The 27,471-nt window shown below is 45.7% G+C and overlaps 1 protein-coding gene across 2 annotated transcripts; it reads left to right on the top strand.

Moving 5' to 3' along the window:
* The first annotated feature begins 791 nt into the window (after positions 1-791).
* LOC138295229 (zinc finger protein 850-like) lies at positions 792-27,471 on the top strand. Of its 2 annotated transcripts, XM_069233410.1 has the most exons (3): positions 792-908; positions 2,090-2,135; positions 20,515-25,799. In XM_069233410.1, the coding sequence occupies exon 3, from the start codon at positions 20,930-20,932 to the stop codon at positions 23,072-23,074; it is 2,145 nt and encodes a 714-aa protein (XP_069089511.1). In that variant the 5' UTR covers positions 792-908; positions 2,090-2,135; positions 20,515-20,929; the 3' UTR covers positions 23,075-25,799. The 2 variants fall into 2 exon arrangements, with proteins under 2 accessions (XP_069089511.1, XP_069089510.1); XM_069233409.1 differs by lacking the exon at positions 2,090-2,135 and having other exon boundaries at positions 20,515-27,471.

Genomic DNA, 27,471 nt, shown 5'->3' with positions numbered 1-27,471 from the left:
GAGCCCTGTCAACTTCACGTCAGTGTTTTTCATTGGTTCGTGGGCTTGCCTAATTAAATCTGCTTGCTTTCATTAGTCGAAGGCACGCATACGTCATGCCTTTTCTGGGGGCTAGCCCTCCTCGAGCGCTGCGACCAAGTACAGAAAACATGCAAGGCTCGCTGTTTTCCATTGGGCTTGTGGACTTTTTTTTCTCTAATTTACGAGCGCGATCTCGCTTGGCAGAAGTCGAGCGCTTTACGTACTTGATTTCACTTTTTCGGGTTACGTACATCAATGCACTTTTGCCCGATAGGTGAAAAGTCGGGTTAGGAGTTTACAACGCGATCAGCTCTAACATGAGTAAACGCGAGACCCGTTGCATTGCAAATGCTTGTTTACTCTTGTCTCACAGCCAGGAGTATTGCACCGCTGCGGCTCTGAGATGCTAAAATAACTGGCGACGAAAAACCGTCTTTATTGTCTATTTTCAGCTTTTCTTGTTTCTATTCCCACCGAACCGCAGCCGAACACATCTGTGTTTTCTCTTTCAGAAATAAACAGCGCTCACTCCTGTTATTCAGTGTTTGTGGAAGAGTCTGGAGCAGCATGTTAAAAGATCTCCCTTAACGTAAAAAAATGTGTCTATAATGACGTCTGAACGCTTATTCCTGGATTGTTTTTAAGAAAGACAAGCATTTCTCTTTGTAGGCTCCGCCCCTAGCCCTTCCTCCTCATCCTTTCACCATCCCTCGGGTGGGGGTGACTGGGGGGTGCTGACCACCCCCACTGGATGAAGCACTTCCGAGGTCACTGGTAATTGCAGGGGTGGGAGGGAGCACACAAGCCCTGGATGCAAGGCACAGACAGTGAATTATTATCACCCAGAAGTGCCGTGTGAAGGGAGCGCACCGTGTGATCTGCTGCAGGTGAGTTGGGGCCGTGTGATCTGCTGCAGGTGAGTGAGTTGTGGCCGTGTGATCTGCTGCTGGTGACGTGTGGCCGTGTGATCTGCTGCAGGTGAGGTCTCGCCCTGTGACCTGCTGCAGGTGAGTTGTCGCTGTGTGATCTGCTGCAGGTGAGTTGTCGCTGTGTGATCTTCTGCAGGTGAGTGAGTTGTCGGGGTGGGAGGGTGAGTGAGGGGGTTTGTTCCCTTATGTTTGGATGTAATTGTGGATTAAGGGCCTGAGCTAGTTAGTGACCTTGGAGCGGGGTAACCAGGCTCGAGTCTCGGCGCCTGTTCCACACCCTGTGATTCTGTGCAAATCACTTAATCTACAAAACCTAAATGTAGCTTTGTGTAATATACTTATATACCTTGTAAAACTACAGAAAATATCGAGACTCCCCTCTGCCCTGACTCTCCCTCTTCCCTCTTTCCTCTACCCCGTCCTTCACCTCACCCACACACTTTCTCTTGCTCTCCTTCCCTCTGGTCCCCCGCCCCTCCCACTCTCTCCCACACACTTCCTCTTTCTCTCCCTTCCCCCTCTCTCTTCCTCTTTCTCTCCCTCCCTCCTCCCCTTCGTATGTTCCATCTTTATCTTTCATTTCTACATACACCTATGACCCGGATTTCATCAGGTACAATAACTATTGCACCTAAAAGAGGCCACTCGTGATCAGGTCCTCAGCCTTTGACACCAGCAGGGCTGTCTCAGCCTCTCATCCTTGTGAAGTGGATATTAGTAGCTGCCATGATGAGATATTGGGTGTGATGTCATCTTACAGTGGATTTGGAGGAATGTGATGGTTGTTTAACACACATTTACCACTTTATGTGTTGTCTTCGTGCTCTGGTGTTAGCTTGTCTGTGGTTGTGGGTTCTCCAACGTGACAGGGGTATTGTGGGTGGGGGTCAATGCATGTGTTCTCGTCTGGTGAGTAAATCTGGTGTAATTGTAATGTGTCCCTTTGGGTGGGATTCAAGCATTGATGGGGGTAGGGATCCAGTTGTCCGTGTTTATTGTTTGTGATTGAGGTGGTGAGTATCCAGAGTTCTATAACCCTTGAATATCAGTTTCCGCATTGTTTAAATTGCTGCGTCTGTAACAAGACATATAACACTGTATTTCATTGTTTACTTTGCATGTTTTCATTGCATGTGCAGCACCAAACACCCAAGAATGGGAGAAACAAAGCAGATGGAGCTGAGGGTGAGTTGTGGGGATCAGACAAGTGTCAGGGTGGACTGTAGTGGAAAAGGTAGAATCATTCTTCAAACCTCTCCCAGTGTTGAGGTCTGTGAGTTGTACACAAAGAGCCTGAGAAGCTGTCAATGAACAGGTGAGTGGAGCCCTTGCCATGAACTGTCACCTGCAGGTTCCACAGTCCAGTGCCCCTCAGAGGTAGGAAGTCCAGTGCCTGCTGGGTGGTCTGTAGATAACAAGCAGGTCATTTACAGGCCAGTAATATAGCTTGGTTGGTTTATGCACCTGCTGAACATGTGTATGGCAGATTCTGGTTGAAATCACAATATGCTCTACATGAGGTGTTGTGGCATTCATCAGGACCTATATAGATAGTGCTTCTGCTCAGAAATTCTGCTCAGAACAATGTGTAAGTTATTAAAATAATCATATGAACCCGTCCAGTGGTCCTCTTGAAATTCAAGGGAGGATTCCACTGGCAGACCCCCGCAGTTGTCCTTATACCTGGCAGTGGGGGCCGCTGGACTCGGGCGATTGAAAGGATAGAGAGTACCCTGAGCTCCTCGCCAGGGCCTGAGTTGAGGCACCACACCGACAACGTTTCTGATAGGCAAAAACATGTTGACCTACTTTGTAGAACACATTTCAGCAGGTTTAATCTTTCTGACAGCGCCCTGCTTTTTAATCCTGACCTGGGGAAGCACAAATAAAGCTTTGTTTGTGTTTTCTGGAGCCCGTTTTAACAACTACACTTTTTCTTTACATGCTCTGCTTACCCTTTTACCCGCAGCGCTTGGAAGGGTACTTCTCATACCTCTAAAAACACCCGTTGTGCTCCTCCCTCATAGTGAGGGGGTTTTAACTCTCACCGTGACTAGGATTCGCGGTGCGAGGAGGTTCCCTATGATGAAGCATGCCCCTATGGTGGGTGAGGGAAACCGTCCTTGAAAAGGTACGGTTATTCTGTATCCAAAAACATTTTTGCTTTTGGTTTAGACCCAGGAGTTCTATTGTGTTTAATTGTATTATATCGGGCGTTAATTCTTGCTGGTCTGTAAATCTCATCTATCCCTCCATTTGTGTTTTGAGTCAAGCAGAACAGTGCAGCAAACTGTCCCAACACGTTGAAACAGCCTTTCTGCTGCTGGCTTGTCAGGATGGAAGAGAGAACTACTCCCTCCTCTGAACCATCTTCATTATGGGTTGACATCAGGTCTGGGAGAGGTTTACGTTCTTTCTCTTCTCCACCATCCGTCACCATGAACATTGTGATATCTGCTCTGTCATGTTGTAACTTGATTATATTCACATGTATCACCTTATGAGGGTTACTTGGGATACCTAAGTCCACCAAGTATGTGACTTCCCCCTTCTTATTGAAGATGGGGTAAGGCCCAGACCATTTGTCTTAGAAGGCTCTGGGTGACACAGCCTCTAACACCCACACCAGTTATCCAGGTTGGTGCTCAACCGTAGCAGCCTTTTGGTCATACCAGTGTTTGACAAGCTCCTGACTGGCCTCCAAGCTTCTCTGTGCCTTCTTCATCTATTCTGTTATACTGGAATGAAGGTCTAAAACATAATCTAGGATGCCCTGTTTGGGCTCCTTGAGAGGTCTCTCCCAATCTTCTCTGACCAAATTTTAGTGCACCCTGAGAGGATGTCCAAAGAGTAGCTCAAAAGGACTGAAACCTATTCCCTTATGAGGAACCTCCCTCTAGGAAAACAGTAGGCATGGGAGGAAAACATCCCATCTTCTCCGGAGTTATTCAGGTAAACTCATAAACTCATAATCATGTCATTCATGGTCTTGTTAAATCTTTCAACAAGGCCATTGCCTTGTGGATGGTAAGGTGTGATGAACTTATAAGTCACACCACACTCATTCCATACTGCTTTCAGATAGGCAGACATGAAGTTTGTGGCTCTATCTGAAATAACCTCCTAAGAAAAACCCACTCTGGTAAAAATACTGAGTAAGGCTGTAGCTATTGTAGGGGTTGTAACTTTCCTAAGGCGAATTGCTACAGGCTATCTGGTGGCATGGTCCACAACCACCAGAATAAACCTATGCACAGAGGTGGCAGGTGGGTCGAGGGGACCAACAATGTCAATCCTCATCCTCTCAAAGGGAGTCCCCACCACAGGAAGTGATTGTAGGGGAGCCTTTGGCTTGCCACCAGCCTTGCCACTGGCTTGGCAGGTGACACACTTCACTTTCTAAGAAATTTGGGGTCAATAAAAATGGTTGACCAACCTGTCCCATGTTTTGGTCCATCCCAAATGTCCAGCTAAGGGCATGTCACGGGCCACGTTAAGGAGGAACTCTCTGTAGTGTTGGAGGATCACCACTCTTCTGGATGCCCTTGGTTTGGGGCCCCTTGCCTAATTGTACAGGATCCCTCCTCCCAGTATTCCTTATGGGTAGTACTGACATCTCCTTCCTTCTGTTTGACAGCCAACTGTCTCAGCCCTTCAAGAGTGGGACACGTCTCCTGTCCCTGGTTCAAGTCCTCTCTGGAGGGACTACCTGCTCCTTGGTGTTCTGACAAGGCTCTCAAGGCAGCAACCTCCCCTTCAGAGACCAGGCCTCCTCCCGAGGGTTAGGCTTCTTATGGCTCAGTGGAATTTTACTTTTCTCTTGGTACCACTGACAGGATCCACTGTTTCAGGATCCACGATCCCCTGCCTTTCCAGTAAGGCCTTCTGTGCTCTAGTGGAGACAGAAACCCACTCAGGGAGACCCAGCATTGCTGCATGAGTCTTTTTCTCCACTTCTGCCCAGGCACATGTTTCAAGGTTGTTGCCCATCCACTGGAATGGCAGGGGACACAGCTACTTTCTCAGGCCCAATAACCCCTCCCCACTCAAACTTTACCAAAGCTACAGGATGGGACGTTGTCACATTGTCAGAATTGTCTATCTCATGCACCTCATCTGGTAAGAACTGGCTGAGGAAAACCCGCTTTGCCATCTCCATGGTTGTGCTTTCACCTGTATCCCTCAAAGGCCTGAACTCCCCACCCTCCCCCACTGATGTATGGCCACTGTTTGTATTTTACCATACTGGTAGGACAGTGGGTCAGAGGTTTAACTTCCTCAGCGTGCAGGGAAAATAATGTGGCTTCAAAGTAACCTTTGCAATCCCCATGGGCAACTTCCACCCCAATCCCTACACTGACTATCCCTTTGGGAATGCCCCCAGTGTGTGACTTTTTGGTGCATGCACAATCACCCCTCTTGTGCCCTGGCAACCTACAGGCAAAGTATACCCCAGCCGTGAATGGTCAAGTTTCTTTTCCGGATAACGCTGCCTTTTGATTGGAATGTGGCTCTGGGCTCCCACCCCAACCTCCCCATGGGCTTTGTTTGGGGACTCTTTGGGTTTCTCTGACTTTTTAAACTTGCCCCTCATCTTTCACCTGAAGTGGGGCCTGTCCTCCCATTTTGTGTTCACCACCTGATGACCTTTTGGGTACACTAGTGCATACCCACTCATCATATCTCTCCCCCAGCTCTCTAGGGCTAAATAATTTGGAATCTACCAGATGCTGGTGTAACCTCCCTGAGGAATAGTTGGTAACTATGTGTTCTTTAAGCATTAAATTGTACAAACCCTCACTGGTATCTACCTGGTTACCTTTAAACCAGCCATCCAGTGACTTCACAGAGGCATCCACAGAATCTACCCATGTCTGCATTGCTCCCTTCTGTGTGCTCCAGAGTGTCTGTACTCGTCTGGGGTGAGACCAAATAGCTCAATGAGTGCATCTTTCATGAATATAATACTCTGCACCTCATCCTCAAGCATCAGTAGCCTCTCTCTCTCTCCCTACATTTGGAATGAGTTCCCTCAGTAAGGACCCCAATTAGTGTGCTCTCACCGTTCTCACCCTAAGAACTCTCTCAGAGGATGTCAGCCACTTATCAATGTCATCCCCCTCTACATATTTAGGCACAATTCCTTTACGCAACCTGCAGGTTTCTTTGTCTCTTCACCACTGTGAAGCCCCTTTCACTACAAGACAGGAAGTGATTTCTTGATTCTAAACACACACATGCAACCAGGTATCAACTGGTGGACATTCCCTTAAACAAATACAAAAAAGATTTTGGAACGGACTCTTCACCCACAACTTATCTTGTCTTGCCTCATCATGGGTGTCTATCCACACCATGGTAGGTAGATACCATCATGGCGTACACAACCTTGCGTGGGACTTCTTAGATAAATCACTACTGGATTTGTAGCAGGAATCGAGAAAGTTAAAAATGTCTTATAGTATACTCAGGAAATTTCCATTCATTTTTTGGATACCATTGACATGATTAAAAATGTATTGTATAGGGTGTATCAGAGGAGCAGTGGCTCAGCCAACCTGATCCAATTGCCAACATGTTTCAGCCTTCATCTAAAGTCTATTTGGGTTTGAGGCCTTAGTCTGGGCTAAATAGATCCCTGCCTGATAACTCATTCATACCATGCATGAAAATGAGGCCTAAGGCTCTCACCTAATGTGCTTCCTCTTGGAGGGAACCCCATAGCGAAGTTAAGATACATACGGAGACATCGTTAGAAACTAATATGAACACACATAATTGTCATTGAATAATTTATTTTAGATTTTTATCTCTTTGGGTTGGAAAATTCCAGCTACCCTTAAATAGCATCTCTGTTATGTCAGTCTCGACATCTAACAATAAATGAAATAAAATGCTTGAATGTGACAGACTTATACTGCACACGTGGGCATGCATACTTGTGTGTATTCATGCAAGATATCCAATCATACTTACCCATACCTAGGAGTGATTCAGGAGTCATGCGACCATGTAGTCACGCACTTTACACAAGATAAAGGAATGCAGTTATCTTGAACGATCCCCACATACGGCTACTTGTATTCTTTGGGAGAGAGCTGTTAGTTGTATTATAGCCATTGGTACTATGACAAGGAAGTACGCTGACAGTAGAGGAGGGCTTTCTGCGTGGTGTCGTAACTGGGCGAAATTGATGCACTGCTTATGATAACAAGGGCCACGTAAACAGAGACCATGGCTTTTGAGTGGTTTAAGTGAGCCAGCCCCCACAGGTGGTTGTACCTGCCTTCAGGCCTGAATGCTCCCCCCATACCCACCGCCGAATAGTTCACGTGGCCATGTGTTTTTTAACGGGGAGAATGTGGCAGGTGGCAGCTCGTAGTAACAAGATGATGAGGAAGTGTGTAGTCACATCACATGCTGAGCTCTTGGCTCATGGGAGTTGTAGTCTTCCCAGTCATTCCGTGCTCTTCTGGTAGTGCACTGATCCACTCTCGCAATTTGCCTATATTGTGTCATATGTTGTGTGTGGATTTCTAGAATAGGATTTTGCCTTGGAATGTGGTTCATTTTTGACTCATTGTTCAAACAGCCCCCCTAATGATAGCTAATCATTATTTTTCCTCGCTATTCCCACATCCGTGTGGGGCTGATTCGATTTTTTTGCGGGCCTTGTTGGGAATTGAGTTTTATTGTTAGACGGGTTTCACTAATGATGTAATGTCTAACTACTTATTGATATTCCTGTGTAATTTTGAGAAGTGTGTCCCATAATATGTTTGATAATTTCTGAGGGTCCACTCAGTTAGTGCACTGTATATCTGCAGTTAATGGTTATGGGTGCTGCCGTGCACAGTGGGTATTGTCTGCGGGCTTGGTTGTACATCCACACTGTCTGGGTTTAATATGGGGTTTTATAGCAAAAAGTGCAACATATTTTTCTGAACCCGATAGAGACTCGATTGCCCAGGTTCTTTAGTATATTTTATATATCATTCAGATGTATGGACCTGTATGTTTGTGATTATCTATTTCTTCTGGGGATTTGGGACCAGTGGACATCATCGTTCAGGTCCCTTCTCAGAACTCCTGAGCTGATAGATCCAGCGTTGTTCAAAACAGAACATTGCTTTTTCTGGCCCATGGGCTGATAATTTATCAATCGCAGTCCATGTGAAATCATTTTCGGAGTGTCTCATTTCAACAAGTGACGTATTAGGTTTTTTTTGCACCTGAATGTGCTTCTCTGCTCATTGATTCGAGTACAAATCTTCCTTATGGTCATGCCCACTTACTGCAATCCACAAGGGCAGACCCGCATCTAGACTACATTAATCGAATGACAATTGGTGTGTTGCTTCGGTGTCCAGTGTGTTTTTAATCCTAGATCTAAGGCCCTCATTCCAATTCTGGCGGGTGGCGGAGGCCGCCCGCCAGAATTGCACACTCCAAAATACCGCGCCGCGGTCAAAAGACCGCGGCGGGTATTACAAGTTTTCCCCTGGGCTGGCGGGCGGCCGCCAAAAGGCCGCCCGCCAGCCCAGGGGAAAACGACCTTCCCACGAGGATGCCGGCTCGTAATCGAGCCGGCGGAGTGGGAAGGTGCGACGGGTGCAGTTGCACCCGTCGCGTATTTCACTGTCTGCCAAGCAGACAGTGAAATACTTGTAGGGGCCCTCTTACGGGGGCCCCTGCAGTGCCCATGCCAGTGGCATGGGCACTGCAGGGGCCCCCAGGGGCCCCGCGACCCCCCCTACCGCCATCCGGTTCCCGGCGGGCGAACCGCCGGGAACTGGATGGCGGTAGGGGGGGTCGGAATCCCCTCGGCGGCGCAGCTAGCTGCGCCGCCTTGGAGGATTCCAAAGGGCGGCGGTACACTGGCGGGAGACCGCCAGTGTTGCCGGTCCGACCGCAGCTTTACCGCCGCGGTCGGAATGCCCTTGGGAGCACCGCCGGCCTGTCGGCGGTGCTTCCGCAGTCCTCCAACCCGGCGGTCATTGACCGCCAGGGTTGGAATGACCGCCTAAGTCTTTTACCTGCTTTCACCTGCTTAGTGTGGGGGCAGATGTTGCAGTGGCCACACGAGTAATGGTGGGGTCAGATTCCCTATAGACTGTTTAGTGTTTTTTTGGTTTGGGACAATTTTGGTCTTGAATCCTTTAATGATCAACCATGCTTAAAGGAAAATACCGGTTTTGAAAAATTAAGGGAACCAGACGTGAGGATTCTCAAGTGTATATTCATTTTTTTTTTTCATTTATGTGAAATGTGTGCCTAAGTGGTGATACCAATGAGGCATTCTTTTTTTTTGGTTTTCTGAAGTTTTGTAGGAGAGATTGTCTGACAATAATACCAGCTCTTTTTTTCTGCCCTTATTTATAAGGTTCAAGGATAGTTTTTTGCCTTTAGTTTGCTGGTCAATAATCTTGCGTGCTGTTCATAGTCGTTCTTCTTGGTGCAGTTTCTCCTTAATCTTAGGAACTGGCCTACTGGTGAATTATCCCTTAGTGATTTGGGGTGGAAACTATCATATCTTAGGGCCAGATGCAGGAAAATGCCAATTTGCGACTTGCAAATTGCGAGTCCCTGCGACTCGCAATTTGCAAATCGCAAATTGGTATGCAGAACGGTGTCTCAGACACCGTCTGCGACTCGCTATGGGGTCGCAATGACCCACCTCATTAATATTCATGAGCTGGGTCGCAAATTGCGGCCCCATAGCGAGTCTAGGCACTCGCAAACATGGAGGCCTGCTGTCATCAGCAGACCTCCATGTTCGTGACTGCTTTCTCAATAAAGCAGTTTTTTTTTTTGTTTTTTTTTTAAGTGTAGCTCGTTTTCCTTAAAGGAAAACGAGCTGCACTTAAAAAAAAAAACGAAACCTTTAGTTTCGGTATTTTTTCAGGGCAGGCAGTGGTCCCTTGGACCACTACCTGCCCTGAAAAAAATGTTTTGGGTCCATTCACAAACTGGAAGGGGTCCCATGGGGGCCCCTTCCAATTTGCGAGTGGGTTACCATCCACTTGAAGTGGATGGTAACTGCGATACCCTTTGCGGCCGCATATGCGGTCGCAAATGGTATTGCATTCCACTCCGAATCGCAAATAGGAAGGGAACACCCCTTCCTATTTGCGATTCTGAAATGCATATTGCGAGTCGGTCCCGACTCGCAATATGCATTTCTGCATAGCAAAGAGGCATTTGCGCCTCGCAAATGGCGATTTTCGCCGTTTGCGACGCGCAAATCATTTGCTACATCTGGCCCTTAGAAGGTTGTTACAGTCTCTGGGTTTATAATACACCTTGGTTTTTAGGCTGGTGTCTTTTGCTTCTATGCGGAAATCAAGGAAAGGAAAACTTCTTGTCCAGTGTTATAGTGAATCTTAAGAATTTATCTCTTGCGTTAATCTATCTTGTGAATTCTGAGGCTTCTGCTTCATTCCCCTTCCAAGTGACAAAAATATCATCGTATATCATTTCCAGATTTTTGTGTTCAGATTGAATGGGTTGCCACTATTAGGGATATGTATGGCTTCCAAATTGTGTAGATCGAGACATGCTGTGGTTGGGGTGAAGGTGCTGCCCATTGATGTCCTGTGTGTCTGTAGGTAGAATTGTTCTGCAAATTGAAAGTAGTTTTGGGTAAGGGCCATATGTGCACAATCCAGTACAAAGTCTATGGGTGTGATGGAGTCCCATGCTACCTTATTCAGTAAAGTGTCTAATACTTTTAGGGACGCCTCCTGAGGGATGCTTGTGTACAAGGCCTCAAAGTCTAGAGTCATGAGTAAATCTGTATTTGGATCAATATCAATCTCTTGAATAATGTTTTAATATGTCCATAATGTGTCCTTTACATATGTTTCTTGATCTCACGGAGGCAACCACACTCAGGGTCCACCTCTGGGTCAGAGTGGGTGCTGCTCTATTCCTCATGCCCACTCTTAGGGGTTATTCCTTCCTCCAGTTGAGCCTGGTTCCTTCCGGCTTCTTCTGAGGCTCTCTGGGCTTTCTCCAGCCCCGCCTTGGCAGAAAGACTTGGAAAAACGTTCCTGTCCTTGCATAGTGCTCTTTCTTCATTCATTCTCAATGTGAACAAGATGGCCAAGTCGACTCCCTGCCTCCCCATCTTTGCAGATTTTTGGCACAATAATTTTGTTATTGGAGACCAGGCACCTTGAAACAGAACTTGTCAATCTCAGAAACAAACTTTCTCTCAATGTTGACTTGGATATTTTTTTCAATGGTCACTGACTTATTTGATTTGATTTGACTTTGTAAAGCGCGATGAATGCCCGAGGGCATCGTGGCACTAGCGTCCACAAGAGCAATTCTGCTGAGGGCACATAATCCAAGGTAACTGTAGGGGGAGGGGGAAAAGCCAGGTTTTTAGATGCTTTCTAAAGATCAGCTGGTTTGGTTGGCCTCTCAGGTTGGCTTCTTATTAATTGCAAGGTACAGCTAAACCCGAGTTATGGATCCCACTGCTGCCACCAATGTGAGGATCTGGATGTACTATATGATATGGGTGCGGGGCCTTATCTTGCAGTGCCCTCACAAATACCGTCTTGAATCCAGTCAGAATTGTTTACTTAAACTCAAGCCTAACACTGGGTAGCTGTGGCTAAAAGCAGTAAGGCTTAGCAAAGGAACTAGACAGAAGACACCAATTTATAAAAATAGATTATATTTTTATGAATTTTTAGACACCACTTTCAAAACAGCACTCAACCAATACCGCAACCACCTGAGAGTAACGAAGAATAAAGCTCTAGCAGACCGCATAGAAGCCAGCACAAACCACAGAAAGGACTTCTTCACCATCGTAAAGGAGTTCTCCAACCCTGCAGCCACCGGGAACAACATCACCCTCTCCCAAGAACTGTATGACATCCTGGCACACTTCTTCCATGACAAGATCTCAACCATTGACAAGAACTTCAAACCCCCTGGCACTGACAGCATCAGCCTATTCACAAACAGGAACACAAACCCCTAACATTTGTTACCCGTTAAGCCACAGTCTCCATAATGAACTCCACATACTCGGGAGCACCCACGGATCCATGCTTCCACCACATCTTCAACCTCGGTAGCAAGACAAGCGACAAGCTCAAGAAAGTCCTGAACGCCTCCATCACCACGGCCTACTTCCCTGAGGACTGGATACACACTGAAGTGAGGCTCCTCCTGACGAAACCATTTGTTGACCCAGCAGATTTGAATAACTACTGGCTTATCTCCCTGCTCTCCTTTCCGGCAAAGATTCTCGAAAAGGCAATCAACCAGCAATTCACCAAACACTTGGAAAACTACAATGTCCTGGATCCCTCTCAATTCAGATTCTGAGCCAACCACAGCACCGAGACAGCCCTGATCGCAGCCACCAACAACATCAGGGCCCTCTTAGACCACGACGAAACAACAGCCCTTATCCTCTTGGACGTGTCAGCTGCCTTTGAAACTGTCTCCCATTACTTTGTGATCAACTGACTTGACCAAATCGGAATCCAGGGAGACGCCCTCAAATGGGTTACCGCATACCTCACTGGAAGAAACCAGAGAATCTGTCTCCCACCATTCACCTCGTAAACCAAGGAGATCATCTACGACATCTCACATGAATCGACCATCACCCCCACTCTCTTCAACCCCTGTTGAACACTGTCAGATCCTACGGACTCAGCCTCATCTCCTATGTAACAACACTGAGATCATCCCCTTGCAGGCAAAAGACCCCTCGACCACCAGAACTAACTTCCACAGATGTATGATGAACATGGCCGAGTGGATGAAGGACAATAGTCTCAAGTTCAACATGGACAAGACAAAGTCCTCAACTTTGGGAACAACACCTCTCCATGGAAAGACACTTGGTGGCCTGTTGAACTCGGCCCTTCCTCCACCCTGACAGACCAAGCTCGCAACCTCGGCACCATCTTGGACCACAAGTTCTCTATGGAGAAACTGGCAAACACAGTCGCATCTGCTTGCTTCTACACCCTATGCGTGCTCCATAAGATCTTCTGCTGGCTCCCAATAGACACCAGAAGGAACATCACTCAAGCCCTCGTCACCAGCAGGCTGGATTACGGTTACACTCTTTATGTCAGAACTATTGCACACTTCTTAATGTCACCTGACGGACTCGCATTTCCCCACCTCTCAAGAAACTACACTCGCTCCTGAGCGAGAAGAGATGCCAGTTCAAGATGCTGACCCACTCATACAAAGCTATGCACAACAAAGGAGCACCATATATCTACAAATGAATGACCTTCCACCAACTGACCTGACACCTGCAGTCCATCCCCCTTTTCCTCGCTGACACCTCCTGGATCCGCCAATCCAACAGCGGAGATGCTCCTTCTCTCACTTGGAGGCCACAGCCTGGAACGACCTTCCCCCACACTTCGGGAATGCCACATCGCTCCAGGAATTTAGAAAAGGGCTCAAGACATGGCTGTTTGAATGAACAGAGCACCTCGAAGAAACTAGCATCTCCAGCGCCTTGAGACCCTCGTGAGTGATTTGCTGCACTTTATAAATCCTGATTGATGGAACAAAGTTCACCTGAGGGTTTTGGAGATACAAGTTTTAGAAGATACCATCACTTTTAGAAGTAAGCATTGATCTACAAAGACTCTGAAAACTTTTGAAAAGTTTGGAACAGTTATTAAGGCTACTCTGGCCCAGGTTGGGTGGCCGGTTTTTGCAGGACAGAGGTCTAGGAGTCCTGAGTGGGCACTTTGGACCTGGCCACTAGAGCATTTTTGAAGCACAATCCAAACTTTTCAAGACAACCACCATAGACATCAGGGGGAAAGTCTTGATGCTGACGGATGCAGGCAAACGATATTCAAAGGATACTCTGGTTGTGGTGCAGTCAAAGGTGGAGTACAACTTCTGGCTATCTTGGATTTGTCCTCTTGACTGCTTGGTGACTGGTAGCGGCACAATTCTGCGGTAGCTACCAACTTGTCGGTTTGGGCTAAATCAGCTCTTGTGTCCTTAGAGCTGGTTCCAGGAGATCAGCCGACTGATCCCTGGAGTCACTTGTGGGTTGGGAATCAATTTTTCCCTGAGCCAGGATCATCAGACACAGTCCAGTCTTTGTTAGCTCAAAGTGCAGCAGGTGCAGTCCTTCCGATGGTGAAGCCTCTCTTTGTGTGGTTACAAGGACAGCTGGGAAGTCCTTCTTCTGTCCTTTCTCCAATTCCAGTGTGATCTGAGGGTCAGGGTGTTGGGAGTGTCATAGTAATCCCAGGATATTGCCCCTGAGGGGACCATGCAGTCTCTAGCCAATGGACTATTGGGTGCCCCCCTACCTAATTGCTAAGTTCCTGTGATGTGTGGCATCTGGCTATCTCAAACAGCCACATTCTTGCCGCTATAACGTTGGCACGTCCCTTCCTCGGTCGTTAGGAGATTGGTAGATCACCTTAGAAGTGTCGCTAGCAGAGGGCTAGAGGCCCATCATAGGATCTGTTTGTGGGCGAGTTTTCCCTCTACGACCCTGTCTCCACTTTGTCTGCAGGAACAAAAGGCACCCTGCTTAAGGGTGTTCACAAAGGCGGCTTCACCTTTGAAGCTCGCCTTTTGGGCTAACACCCTAAGCATCAGATTTTTTTAATGCCAAGGTTAATTTGATAGCTTAACCAACACAGTTAGGTAGTTCCATTTAGGAGTTAGCCGAGTTGGGGTGCCAACTACTAGCCCCGTGTTAACCAAAGGGCTACTAATTGTATCCATAGAAAGTGTTGCTGTTAAAACATTAAAAATATGTCTTTCTTAACAAAATGCAGCTCACTGCCATAGGGTCCTACAGGCCTTCCTTAGAGGAGACCTATATACACTGTTAAGGGCTTTGGCATTGGTGTGAATGGCAAAGTCGAACGGGCAGTGAAACACTGCCCTTCCAGTCTGCAGTGGCAGACTGGGAGCCATTGTGTGCCTTGCCACACACAGGGTGGTACACACAATGCTGCAGCCCTGGGTGGACACTCTGTGCACTCTCAGAGTTGAATAACCAGTAGCATCAGTCCAAAAATGTGCAGTGAACATGCAGATACTGTATGTAATTTGCCTCTGTCATAAGCAGACACGTTCATAAGATGCGTACACACACATGCCACACATTCAAAATAAGACTACAGTATCTTAGCTGCAACCGTGAAAAAAGTGGCTAATTTTACACGTATCTGGTTATGCTTACTTGCTAAAAAGCAGAAGTGCATTTCATCTCACAACCTGCCCTCCTCACACTGTGCAACATATGTTTTAAAAAAAAGGATAAATACAATATATTTTGCATAGGCAAAACCTCTTGGCTTTGCCAGTGCTTGTTCCAATTGTATTACTTTAAACCTAAGCAGGACAATGTGACTGAAAGTCAAAGGGATAGATCACAAGTAAAGTAGGGACGTAGATACTGACTATAAGTGACAGGCAGTGAATAGGCCCCCTGGGTACAAGAGATGGGGACACGAGAGAGGTGTAAGTGAACGAGATGGGGACAATAGACTGATGGGTGTAAGAAATGGGGACACAAGAGGTGTGGGTGCCAGAAATGGACACAAGAGGTGTGGGTGCAAGAAGTGGACACGAGGTGTGTGGGTGTAAGAGATGCGGACACGAGAGAGGTGGGTGAAAGATGGGGACACAGTAAAGGTGCAGGTGTAAGATGTGGACATGAGGTAGGAGTGGATGCAAGAGATGAGAGGTGCAGGTGTAAGAGATGGGGACACGAGAGGTGTGGGTGCAAGACATGGACACGAGAGAGGTGTGGGTACAAGAGATGGGGACATGAGAGAAGTGTGCGTGCAAGAGATGTGGCATTAGAGAGGTGTGGGTGCAAGTGATGGGGACACGAGAGAAGTGTTGGTGCAAGAGATGGACATGAGAGGTGTGGGTGTAAGAGATGGGGACATGAGAGATGTGTGGGTGCAAGGGAAGAGGACATGAGAGAGGCGCTAGAGAGAGTTAATGGGCACCTCTGAGTCCCTTGTACTCTGCTGTGACTCACCTCTAACAGACCGGAGGTTACTTGGCCCCCAGAAGCATATGTGACACACGTATTATACACTGCATTTAAGAAGAAGCTCTCTGCTGTGAAGTTACAGCTATAAAGAAAAAGGGCTTTATCAATTTGGAATACCTCTAGTTGGATAATTCATATCACATATAGCTGCAATGCCCCTGACACTTAGGCAGTAATAATAATAGGTCTCCTCAAATCCTCATAATTTATCACTCAGATATCAGCTTTAAATATATTTGGAATCCCCAACCATTTTTCTTGAAACACCAGGTAATGAGTTCTGAAAATAAGCACATTTTCGTCACACTTTTCAGTTTTGGGGGTATATATTACTCAACCTAGCAAAAGCTTCTAATTTAGTATGCTGTAAACAAGAGAGCTGCTTACAGCCAACTGGAGACCTACAAGTATCTCACAAGCTACTAATTGAAGATGCCTGTTTTAGAAAGATTATAAATTAACTGTCCCAGTAATATTGGAGTAGTTTACTCATCAAGGTAGTAGCTGTCGTAAAACTGTAATGATAATTTACACCACATTGTAGGCCATTCTGATCTGCAGGAGCACATTTAATAAAAAAATAATACTCATCTAAAGCCAAACTAAAAAAATAAGATGCCACACTTGTTTCCCTTGAGGCCTGCTGTTTGGTGTTAACTATAGGGGGCTGTTATTAGGGTCTGGGACACTCCACTTTTCCTTAATGAAGAGCAGCCTTGAGAGATACTTGTGTTTTCTTGCCATGATTTTGAGAACAGTCAGGACTTTATTGCTTTTCTGAATTCTAGATCAGTATCTATAGTCTGTATTCTCTTTAGGAGTTTGCTCCCTGGGGTTTCTGTTCGGAGAAAGACCTCCCACGAATGCATGTTTGTACCAAGGGAAGGCCCATTCTTGAAATGAGGATCTTCCTTTGAGTGCACAGGTTGAGTTTAGATTGTGAGAAGGTTGGTCCATCCCATGAAAGGCTCATCTTCATCTACTGGATACAAGTGTAGAGCCCCCAAGTGCAGGGGTAATTTCGTCAACCAATCTGCACAAAACTTTAATGTAGAATTTAATCCAGATTGGGTTCTGCATTGTGCAGAACCTCCAAGCGGAAAACGCATATGGTCTTTCCCTTTGAAAGAAAAAACATTTTAAAAAGTATATTCTATTGTGGAATTTGCAGACACCACTGCAGGAATAGCACACTTCAGCACAACTCCAAGGTATACCAAAGAGCAGCAAGAGGACATAGGCCCTCATTTTGACTTTGGCAGTCTTTTTCCAAGACCGCCAAAGCTGCTGGCGCCAGAAGGCCCACCAGATCATGAGTGCTGAAGGATTTTTGCCACATTTTGGGTGGAAATCCTCTAATAGTAGTGCTTGTGGTCAGAGTCACATGGGCGGTTCCACCACCGGCCCGCCCCACCAAAAGGACTCCACCAGCCGTATTACAAGCAGTGAAAAGGCCTGTAGGTGTCCTGATGGCGGGGTGCTGCCGGCGGTGGAAGCGCCTATTCCCTGCCAGACGACCTCCTCACCAGACAAGGTAAGTCGGCCATCCGACAGGGGAGTGAGGTGGGAGGGTGGGGGGTATTGTGTGTTCATGTGTCAGTGTATGTGTGTATGCGTGTGTGTACGTGTGTGTGCATGGGTGTGTGTGTATGCGTGTGTGTATGCGTGTGTGCATGCGTGTGTGTATGCGTATGGGTGTGTGTATGAATGTATGTGTGTATGCGTGGTTGAATGCGTGTATGAATGTTGAAGTGAGTGCATGCATGAATGTTGAGGTGAGTGCATATATGGATGCTTCTCAGTGTATGCGTGTATGGATCCTAATGAGTGTATGCGTGTATGGATGCTTATGAGTGAATGCATGTATGTCAGTGTTGGTGTATGAGTGTATGCAGGGTGCGTGAATGAGTGTATGCGGAGTGTGTGTGGGTGTTTGTGCATATATGAGGGGAGTGTGGGGGGCGCTGAACTAGAAGGGAGGTAGGGGGAGGGGGATGCTGTTTTGGTGGGGGTTTCTGGTATGGAGAGGGGTGCGGGGGTATTGGGCTTGCAGGGGGGTGAGTTGTCTGCAGGTGCCAGGAAAGAAATTTCCTGTCACCGGTAGCCTTTCCACCAGGTTTTTTGTGGCGGTCCTGGTGGAAAGCCGGCTCCAAATACCTTCATTGGACTGCCGGGTGGGAGATGCTCATCTCGGGGCTGGTGGATCCAACAGCCCTACTGTACAGGCAGGATGTGGAAGGTTGGCAGAGGTCAACCTGCCAGACTCATTATGTGGTGGTCTTCATCGCCAGCCCGTCAGCGGTGAAACCGCCACTGTGACCCTGGCAGTCAGAAGACCACCAGGGTCATAATGAGGGCAGTAGTCCTTTGGTGGACCTCCTGCAGTTTTGCGAACCCCATGGAAGGTTGGACAAGGGACCAAGACCCCGCAAGAGTTTGCAAATGCTTGACTATAGTCCACAATCCTCAAACATTTTTAAAGAATCCCAGATATTCACTGAAAAGCAAAGTTTGAAGCGAAGTTATGATTCATGTTTGGTAATAAGATCTCAATATATCTTAAAATAATTAGAGGTTTACTGATAGACCACGGAGGACAGACTACCTTCTGTCACGGTGGTAGAGGACATCCTATATAGAGATGATTGCTGACCAGTTGTCAACTCTGTATGTTGAAAAGGAACTACCATCACAGAAGATCCGTTCACTATACAAAAAGTTTCATACCCAGCTGTCTTTGGTTTTGACGGCCATCCAACAAACATATATTATTGTTTTTTTTTTTTTTTTAAAACCTGCACGGGTAGTTATTGAAAAACACATGACCCCTCCCCCTCTGTCACAGCCTGGGATTTCTATTCCTGGGGAAGGGCTCCATATGTGTTTTTTTTTCTTTTCCAGTATCCCTCCCAACCAGGCTACACAGGCAGGCCTGAAGCCACGTTTCATTGTCACTCTAGTGGATGGCACTATAAGTGCTGCTGTCCAAACCAACAGATGTCGCGTTGGCCGCCAGCCTTTTGACTTTGGCACATTTTGATTTGTTCATCCATGGTTTCTGCAACACATTATTGTTGGGGAAGCTACCGGGCCCTCATCAATCTAAAAACACATTGAGTAAAAGAAAAAAATGCTAAAATGTGAATGACACAACAGACTTATGGATGATGCCTGACTGAAAGCCACTATAAGTAACTATGTTTTACACACAAATTTGGTAAAATCAAAAGGTAAAACTAACACCCAACCTAAGCAAGCCAATTGATCTGATGTTGGCTGCCAGCCTCCTGCCTTTGTTAATGTTATTTTGGAATATTTTTGTAAATCTTTATTACAGATAGAGAGAGAAGATTGAAAAGATAGATAGATAAATGGAGAGGCTTGCAGAATAGAGCGGCTCATAAAGGCAGGCGTACAGGTTGGATAAATAGATTGATTGAGATTACCCTGCAGATAGAGATAGATATATAGATTTGCAGGGATAGATAGATCGAGTTGCAAAGATAGACGTTGCATAAACAAAGGGTAGATGTAGTAGAAAGCGTCCTGCTGTCACGTGAGGCTCTAAACACACAGGCAACGCCAACGTCACTATTAAGTACAAAAAACACTGGCACTGAGGGGCACTACCTCCTTGTGAAAGAGTAAAATGCAGTCACTCAAAGTGAAGTCAGCCTATGGCTGAAGTAGGCAGACCCACCACTGCGTGCTGTATTCTGTAGTGGGCAGAAGCAAAATGTGAATGACATAATGACTGACTAAAGGATGGAGAGCTGAAAGCCTCTTTAAGTAAGTATATTATGCAGGTATTTTTTGAAAGATAAAAGATCTTGGTTAACACCAGACCAAAAACGGGAAATAGTGGAGAAACGTCTGCAGCCTACAGAATGACGCAACAGTAGCGACATCAATGCACCTTTTGTTTTTTCCTGATATTGTGCAGCATTGGAAACGCCTATACATCTAAAAGGTGCAACTTATTGACTTTATCAATGTGTGTTTAAAATGGGTGTAAACCTATTCTTTGTGTAGATCTGGTCAGAGCCTCAGATCTCTGGATTACCTATCCAGGCTCTCTGATAGTATAGAGGACTCTCTTGCAGCAGTTGCTTATGTTTCCCGACATTATGGTGATGCTATATGTTGCGTGGTCCATTCACTGGACAAAGCTCCATCTTGTATTATTTGTTAGGTTTTGTGATAATAGGAAGCATTCCCTTGACAAGAAGGGAGGCATCTTGTCGCTATGGATTTAACATTGTAGTTTGGTGGGGAGTGGGTCTCACACACTGAACAAGGAACCTTCTCTGGTGTCTTGGTTACTCCTTGAGTCCACACTCCTCGATAGAAGGGGATCACGGAAGGATTGTATGCCCTCACTCTGCCTGTTGTATCTTTACATTGAAAGTGTAATCTAGAATTTCTTCAGCACACTTGTCTACAGGGATAATTAAATGCCAGTAGATTTTTGTGATACACTGTGCATTTCAGCTTATTCAATGTATCTTTTTCTTAATCTTATAGGTGAAATAAATGCAGTGAGAAATGAAGAAGGTAAAGACATTAAATGTCACTGGTTTAGGAAGTGATGTAAAAATAATATACCTCCAAATCTCTTCCCTTGAAGGCCAGTGCCTCGCCAAGCCTTTTTCTACAGCTGAAAACCCAAACTGCCCAATGAGGTCTGTACTTGGCTCTTGGGCAACATGTGATATACATAGAAGACATGATACACTGACATACTGAAGCAAGTCTGATGAGGTGCTCATTACGAAGGAAGAGCTAATCTGGTATCAGAAAGAACACACAGGAGAGAAACCGTATGAATATCTAGAATGTGGCAACACATTTATTAGAGAAAGAGCAAATGCGACATCAGAAACTTCATACTGGATAAAAACTGTTTTGATCTACTGACTGTGGAAAAGTGTTCTTTGCAATGAAAGACCTAATGCAGCATCCGAGTGTCCACGTAGAGGAGAAACCATTCAAATGTGCAGAATGTGATAAAGTGTTCGGATGGGAGAAGAATCTGAAGCAGCATAAAAAAATCCACACTAGTGAGAAACCATATGAATGTGCAGAATGTAATAAAGTGTTCGGTTGGAAGAACAATCTAAAGCAGCATCAAAAAATCCATGCTGGTGAGAAACTGCATGAGTGTACAGATTGTAACAAGGCATTTATTACCAGTGGACAACTAATGCAACATCAGAAAGTCCACACTGGGGAGAAACCGTATAAATGCAATGAATGTGTTAAAGCGTTTAAAACAAATAGAGAGCTAAAACGACATCAGAAAATCCACACTGGGGAGAAACCATATCAATGTACATTGTGTGCCAAAGCATTTATAACAAATGAAGAGCTGAAGCAACATCAGAAAGTCCACACTTGGGAGAAACCATATAAATGTACAGAATGCAATAAAGTGTTTAGAAGGAAGACTAATTTAAGGCAGCATCAAAAAATCCACGCTGGTGAGAAACCATATAAATGTGCAGAATGTGACAAGGCATTTATTACTAATGGACACCTAACACAACATCAGAAAGTCCATACTGGGGAGAAACCGTATAAATGCAATGAATGTGACAAAGCATTTAAAACAAATAGACAGCTAAAACGACATCAGAAAATCCACACTGGGGAGAAATCATATCAATGTACTGTGTGTGACAAGGCATTTATAACAAATGGAGAGCTGAAGCAACATCAGAAAGTCCACAATGGGGAGAAACCATATAAATGTACAGAATGTAATGAAGTGTTCAGATGGAAGAAGAATCTAAAGCTACATAGGCAAGTCCACACTGGGGAGAACCCGTATGAATATTCAGAATGTAATAAAGGGTTCCAAAGCAAGACAAACCTAAAGCAGCATCAACCGATCCACATTGGGGAGAAACCGTATAAATGCACAGAATGTGACAAAGCGTTTATAACAAATGGAGAGCTAAAACGACATCAAAAAGTTCACACTGGGGAGAGACCATTCATTTGTACTGAATGTGACAAGGCATTTATTACAAATGGAGAGCTGAGGCAACATCAAAAAGTCCACACTGGGGAGAGACCATTCATTTGTACCGAATGTGACAAGGCATTTATTAGGAAGTCCGATCTAATGCAACACCAGAAACTCCACTCCGAGGAGAAACCCTATAAATGTACAGAATGTAATAAAGTGTTCCGAAGAAAAAAGAACCTAAAACAGCATAAAAAAATCTGTGCTGGCGAGAAACCCTATAAATGTACTGAATGCGACAAGGCATATATCACTAATGCACACCTAACACAACATCAGAAAGTCCATATAGGAGAGAAACCATATCGATGTGCTGAATGTGACAAGGCATTTATAACAAATGGAGAGCTGAAGCGACATCAAAACGTCCACACTGGTGAGAGACTATTCAACTGCACTGAATGTGACAAGGCATTTATAAGAAAGTCACATCTAACAGAACATCTGAAAGTCCACCTAGGAGAGAAACCCCATGAATGTACAGAATGTGAGAAGGCATTTATTAGAAAGACACATCTAATGCGACATCAGAAAGTCCACACCGGGGAGAAACCATATGAATGCAGTGAATGTGAGAAGGCATTTATTACCCATGGACACCTAACACAACATCAGAAAATCCACACTGGGGAAAAACCGTATAAATGCACTGAATGCGACAAGGGATTTACTGCAAAGCAAACATTAATGCACCACGTGAAAGTTCACACAGGAGAGAAACCATATGAGTGTACGGAATGTGACAAGGCATTTATTACAAGGCAAAGGTTAATAGTACATCAGAGAGTCCACACAGGAGAGAAACCGTATGAATGTACAGAATGTGACAAGGCATTTATTACAAGGCAAAGGTTAATAGTGCATCAGATAGTCCACACTGGGAAAAAACATGTATGTACAGAATGTGACAAAACATTTAATGCAAAGCAAAGTGCAATACATCATCTGAAAGTTCACACTGGGGAGAAACCATATAAATGTACTGAATGTGGCAAGGGATTTACTGCAAAACGAACATTAACACACCACCTGAAAGTTCACACAGGAGAGAAATGATATTAATGTACAGAATGCATCAAGGCATTTCTTACAAGGCATAGGTTAATAGGACATCAGCTAGTCCACATAGGGAAAAACCATCTGAATGTACAGAATGCGACAAAACATTTATTGCAAAGCACAATTCAACACACCATCGGAAATATTGACACTTGAGGAGAGGCCGTTATACTGCACTGAATTTGAAATGACATTTATTAGAAAGTCACAATGCAGCATCGGAGTGTCTGCACTGGGGAGAACCTCTACGAGTGCACAGAATGTGACAAGGGATTTATTACAAGGCAAAGGTTAGTCCTACATCAGAGTGTCCACACTGAGGAGAAACTCTATAAATGCCCAGAATGTGACAAAGCTTTTATTGAAAAGCACCAACTAAAAGTTCACAATAGAGATAAACCATATCAATGTACAGAGAGTACAGAGTGTAATAAAGTGTTCCGAAGGAAGACCAACCTAAAGCAGCATCAACAAATCCACCCTGGGGGCAAGCTGTATAAATGCACTGAATGTGACAGTTCACTTAGTGGCAGGGCCCAGATGACACAAGAACAGTAAGTCAACACAGAGGAGGAAGTCATGATGGTGGAGAATGCATATCACTGCACTCAGTGTGGCAAGGCATCCTTTACAAAGCTAATGCAACATCAGAAAGTCATTACTAGTTGGACACCTGTCCTCCACACAGGAGCAACACCATATCAGGCCTCGAAAAATGTGTTCACCCACTCGCTATCAGTAGTCTGGTTTTATCAGGTTGGGCTATTTTTAGGACCTACTGGTCTATTCAGGGGAGTGAACTTAAGCTGGTAAGGAACAGGTGTTCTGATCATTCAGAAAGTGAATGAGCTATAAAGATGCTTTTAAATCTTGTTTTTATTATGACACATTGACTGTTCAAGGTCAGAGGTCAAACGTCAGGTTGTCTTTTTACTAACTGATGCTTGTCCTGATGCTTGTCTTGGGAAATGGTGTTTACTTTTCTTTCTCTTGCTACAGTTAATTTTTGGTCAAGTGAGCTGTCTGACAATCATTGTGAAACAAATGCTGTAGGATGTCGGATTTTTTTCTAACAGCATTTCAATTGCTTACAAATGAATAGTACAAATATTTTTTTCTTATTGGTTTTTGCTGGTTTATTGTCTCTGCGCACTTTACCACTGCTGATCAGTGCTAAATCGCAAGTGCTCCCTATATACATTTTATTGGTGATTGGTTTATCCATGATTGGCATATTCGATTTACTGGTAAGTCCCTAGTTAAGTGCACTAGAGGTGCCCAGGGCCAGTAAATAAAATGCTACTAGTGGGTCTGCAGCACTGATTGTGCCACCCACATGAGTAGCCCTGTGAACATCTGTCTGTGTGTGCAGTTTTAAACTGCCAATTCGACTTGACAAGTTTACCTACTAGCCAGACCTAAACCTTCCCTTTTGCTACATGTAAGGCACCCCTAAGGTAGGCCCTAGGTAGACCCATGGGCAGGGTGCAGTGTATTTAGAAGTTAGGACATGTACTGATGTGTTTTACATGTCCTGATAGTGAAATACTGCCAGATTTGGTTTTCACTGTTGCAAGGCCTATCTCTCGCATAGGTTAACATGGGGACTGCCTTTAAATATTATTAAAGTGCAGGTTCCATTTGCGAGCACATTGAAATGTGTAGTTTGGGGTCTGGGAATTCACAACTTAAAAATGCATCTTTTAGTAAAATTGGTTTTTAGATTGTTAGGTTGAAAAAGCCACTTTTAGAAAGTAGGCATTTTCTTGTTTAAACCATTCTGTGACTCTGCCTGTTTGTGGATTCCCCGTCTGGGTCAGTTTGACAGTTGGGGCTGTAGTGAATTCCTTCTACACAGTGACACAAAGGGGTCTAAGGTGTAGCCTGCATATCCTGATGAGCCATCTGAGCTAGAGAGGAGGAAGGAGTGGTCACTCACACCTGAAAGGGCTGTGCCTGCCCTCGCAGAATGCAGACTGCAACCCCCTGGTGTGTGTCTAAGGCCTGGCCTTGACAAGGAATGATCGTCAAAACACTTGAGGCTTTGCTTTGAAGTGTTGCCAACTTCAAAGGCAGAACTGGGTATCAATCAATCAATCAATCAATCAGTGCTTGTAAAACGCAACTACTCACCCATTAGGGTATCAAGGCACTGGGGGGGCGGGGAAGTGTAGCATTCACCGGTGGTTCTTAAAAAAGCCATGTCTTCAGTTCCTTCGTGAAGTTGAGGAGGGAGGTGGTTTGTCTGATATGGAGGGAAAGGGCATTCCAGGCGGTGTCTGCGAGGTAGGAAAAGGAGCATCCTCCTGTTCTGGTTTTCCTGATGCAATGTACTTCTGTGAGAGAGAGCTGGGCTGAGCATAAGGGAGCTCTCCCACTAGACACCAGGGATGAGGCGCTGGCAGAAGTCTGCGGGTGGAGGAGGGCCTTGAACTTCTGACCAAGATCAGAGTTCGAGTCAGATGGGCTTCACTTGCAGGTGGAGCTATGTAGTGGCAGAGCAGTTCACTGACTAGATCAGTAAGGTTGCTCTTCCTCCTGTGCAGCGGCTGCCTTTAAGTAGGAGGGGGGAGAGGAAAGCTTGGAGGTGAGAGCGGGAAATGGCGTGAAAAAGGGGGGTGGGGCTGTGGGGGCAGCGGTGGCGGGGAGAGTAGGAGATAGAGAGAAGCAACTGATGAGAGAAACGAGGAAAAGATAGAGGAAAGCAGAAAACGAAAGGCACAAAAACAGAACACAAAGGAAAAATAAGAAAGAGAAAAGAGGCACTGTGACGCTGTCAATGACACCGCTGGCCTGCACTGTGACCTGCTTTCGCCGCACAGAGGTGCATTGCCCTGCTTCGCACTGTGACCCTGGTCTCACTGACACCGTCATTGGATGACTTTGGGCCCCGCACTCCGACATCGCCTGCTCAAACCACAGCCTGGGCATCCCCGACAATACCGCTCCTGCTGACACAGGCACCACTGTCTGCACCTTGGCCTGTGGACACCGCTCGTGAGGTACATAAAGCAGCGTCCCATCCCGCACCGCAGCCCCTGTCCACCGACGCCAGCACCATCGACTTCAGTGTCATCACCAGGCATCCCTGCCTGCACCGTGGCCTGTGGACACCACTCGTAAGTGTCACGAAGCACTGTCCCATCCGCACCGCTGGCTTGGGCCTACCACCGTCAGCGCTTCAGCAGCGATGACCCCGCTGCCTGCACCGTGACCTGGTGACACTGCACGTCACACCGCCCCACTTCACACTGCAGCCCTGGTCTCACTGACGCCACTGGATGCCGTCACTGAGCCTCTGCCTGCACTGTGACCTGTGGGCACCGCACATCGCATCATCCGGCTTCACACCGCATCCCCGACGCCATGCATGTCAGCGCTCCTGACTTCATCAGCTTGGAGTTTGATCTGCAACACGTGTGACTTCAAGAACCTGACGATCCCCGCACCGACTCCTCGACGCCAGCGATGCCGCTCTCCAGAGCTCACTGAGAGGATCACGACGCCCTGCAATTCCAAAGATACTGTTTGCGGGTCTCCCTGACACCATAGGAGGCTTGTGACGCCACGGCAGGCCTGAACTGTTGGTTTTGTTGATCACAACGCCGTGATAGCCCCACGTGGAGCTATCGACTTCAAGGAACTGTATGTTTGAGTACATCTTGCAAAAGTCATATCTTTACCCTGGATTTTTATCGTTTTGGTCTTGTTTTACACAGATAAATATTAGCTATTTTTCTAAAACTGGTGTGGCGTCCTTTTGTAGTGTTTTCACTTATTACTGTGTGTTAGGTGCAAATGCTTTACACATTCCTTCTGATATAAGCCTTACTGCTTGTGCCAAGCTACCAAGGGTGTGAGCAGGGGTTATCTGAGCAGATATCTCCCAAATCCTGACTAGAGTGAGTCCCTACTTGGACAGGGTGCAAACCCACTGCCAACTTGAGACCCCATTTCTAACAGTCAGGAATTACGAAAGCACATTTTTTTAAAATTCAGAAGTGTGATGCAAACAAGGATTTAAATAAGAGCAAAATAACGCGGGACACTTTTCTTGGTGATGTGCAAATGACACATATTTGCAGAATCTCAAGTTCCAAACATTATTGTATGTACACTCTGTAGTTTTATCAGTAAAACCGCATGTCCGTGGGAAATGTGGTCATTTCAGTGAAAAATCTGCTGACTGCAAAGGACAGCGTGTTATCACTTCATGCTTTAGTTATGTATTTAGCAAAAGTGATGTTATTTTAATATGATTTGAGAAACATTCTTGTCCTGCACCTGAAGACAATGCTGTTAATGAACAAATAGACAAGTCGGGATCAGGTGTATCCTATATATTTGGCTAGATTTGTATTGAATATGGAGTAAAGGTTTAGTCTATTAAATTT

This window comes from Pleurodeles waltl, chromosome 5 (assembly GCF_031143425.1).
Source record: "Pleurodeles waltl isolate 20211129_DDA chromosome 5, aPleWal1.hap1.20221129, whole genome shotgun sequence".
NCBI lineage: Eukaryota > Metazoa > Chordata > Amphibia > Caudata > Salamandridae > Pleurodeles > Pleurodeles waltl.
This window is presented reverse-complemented; position numbering and strand designations above follow the sequence as displayed.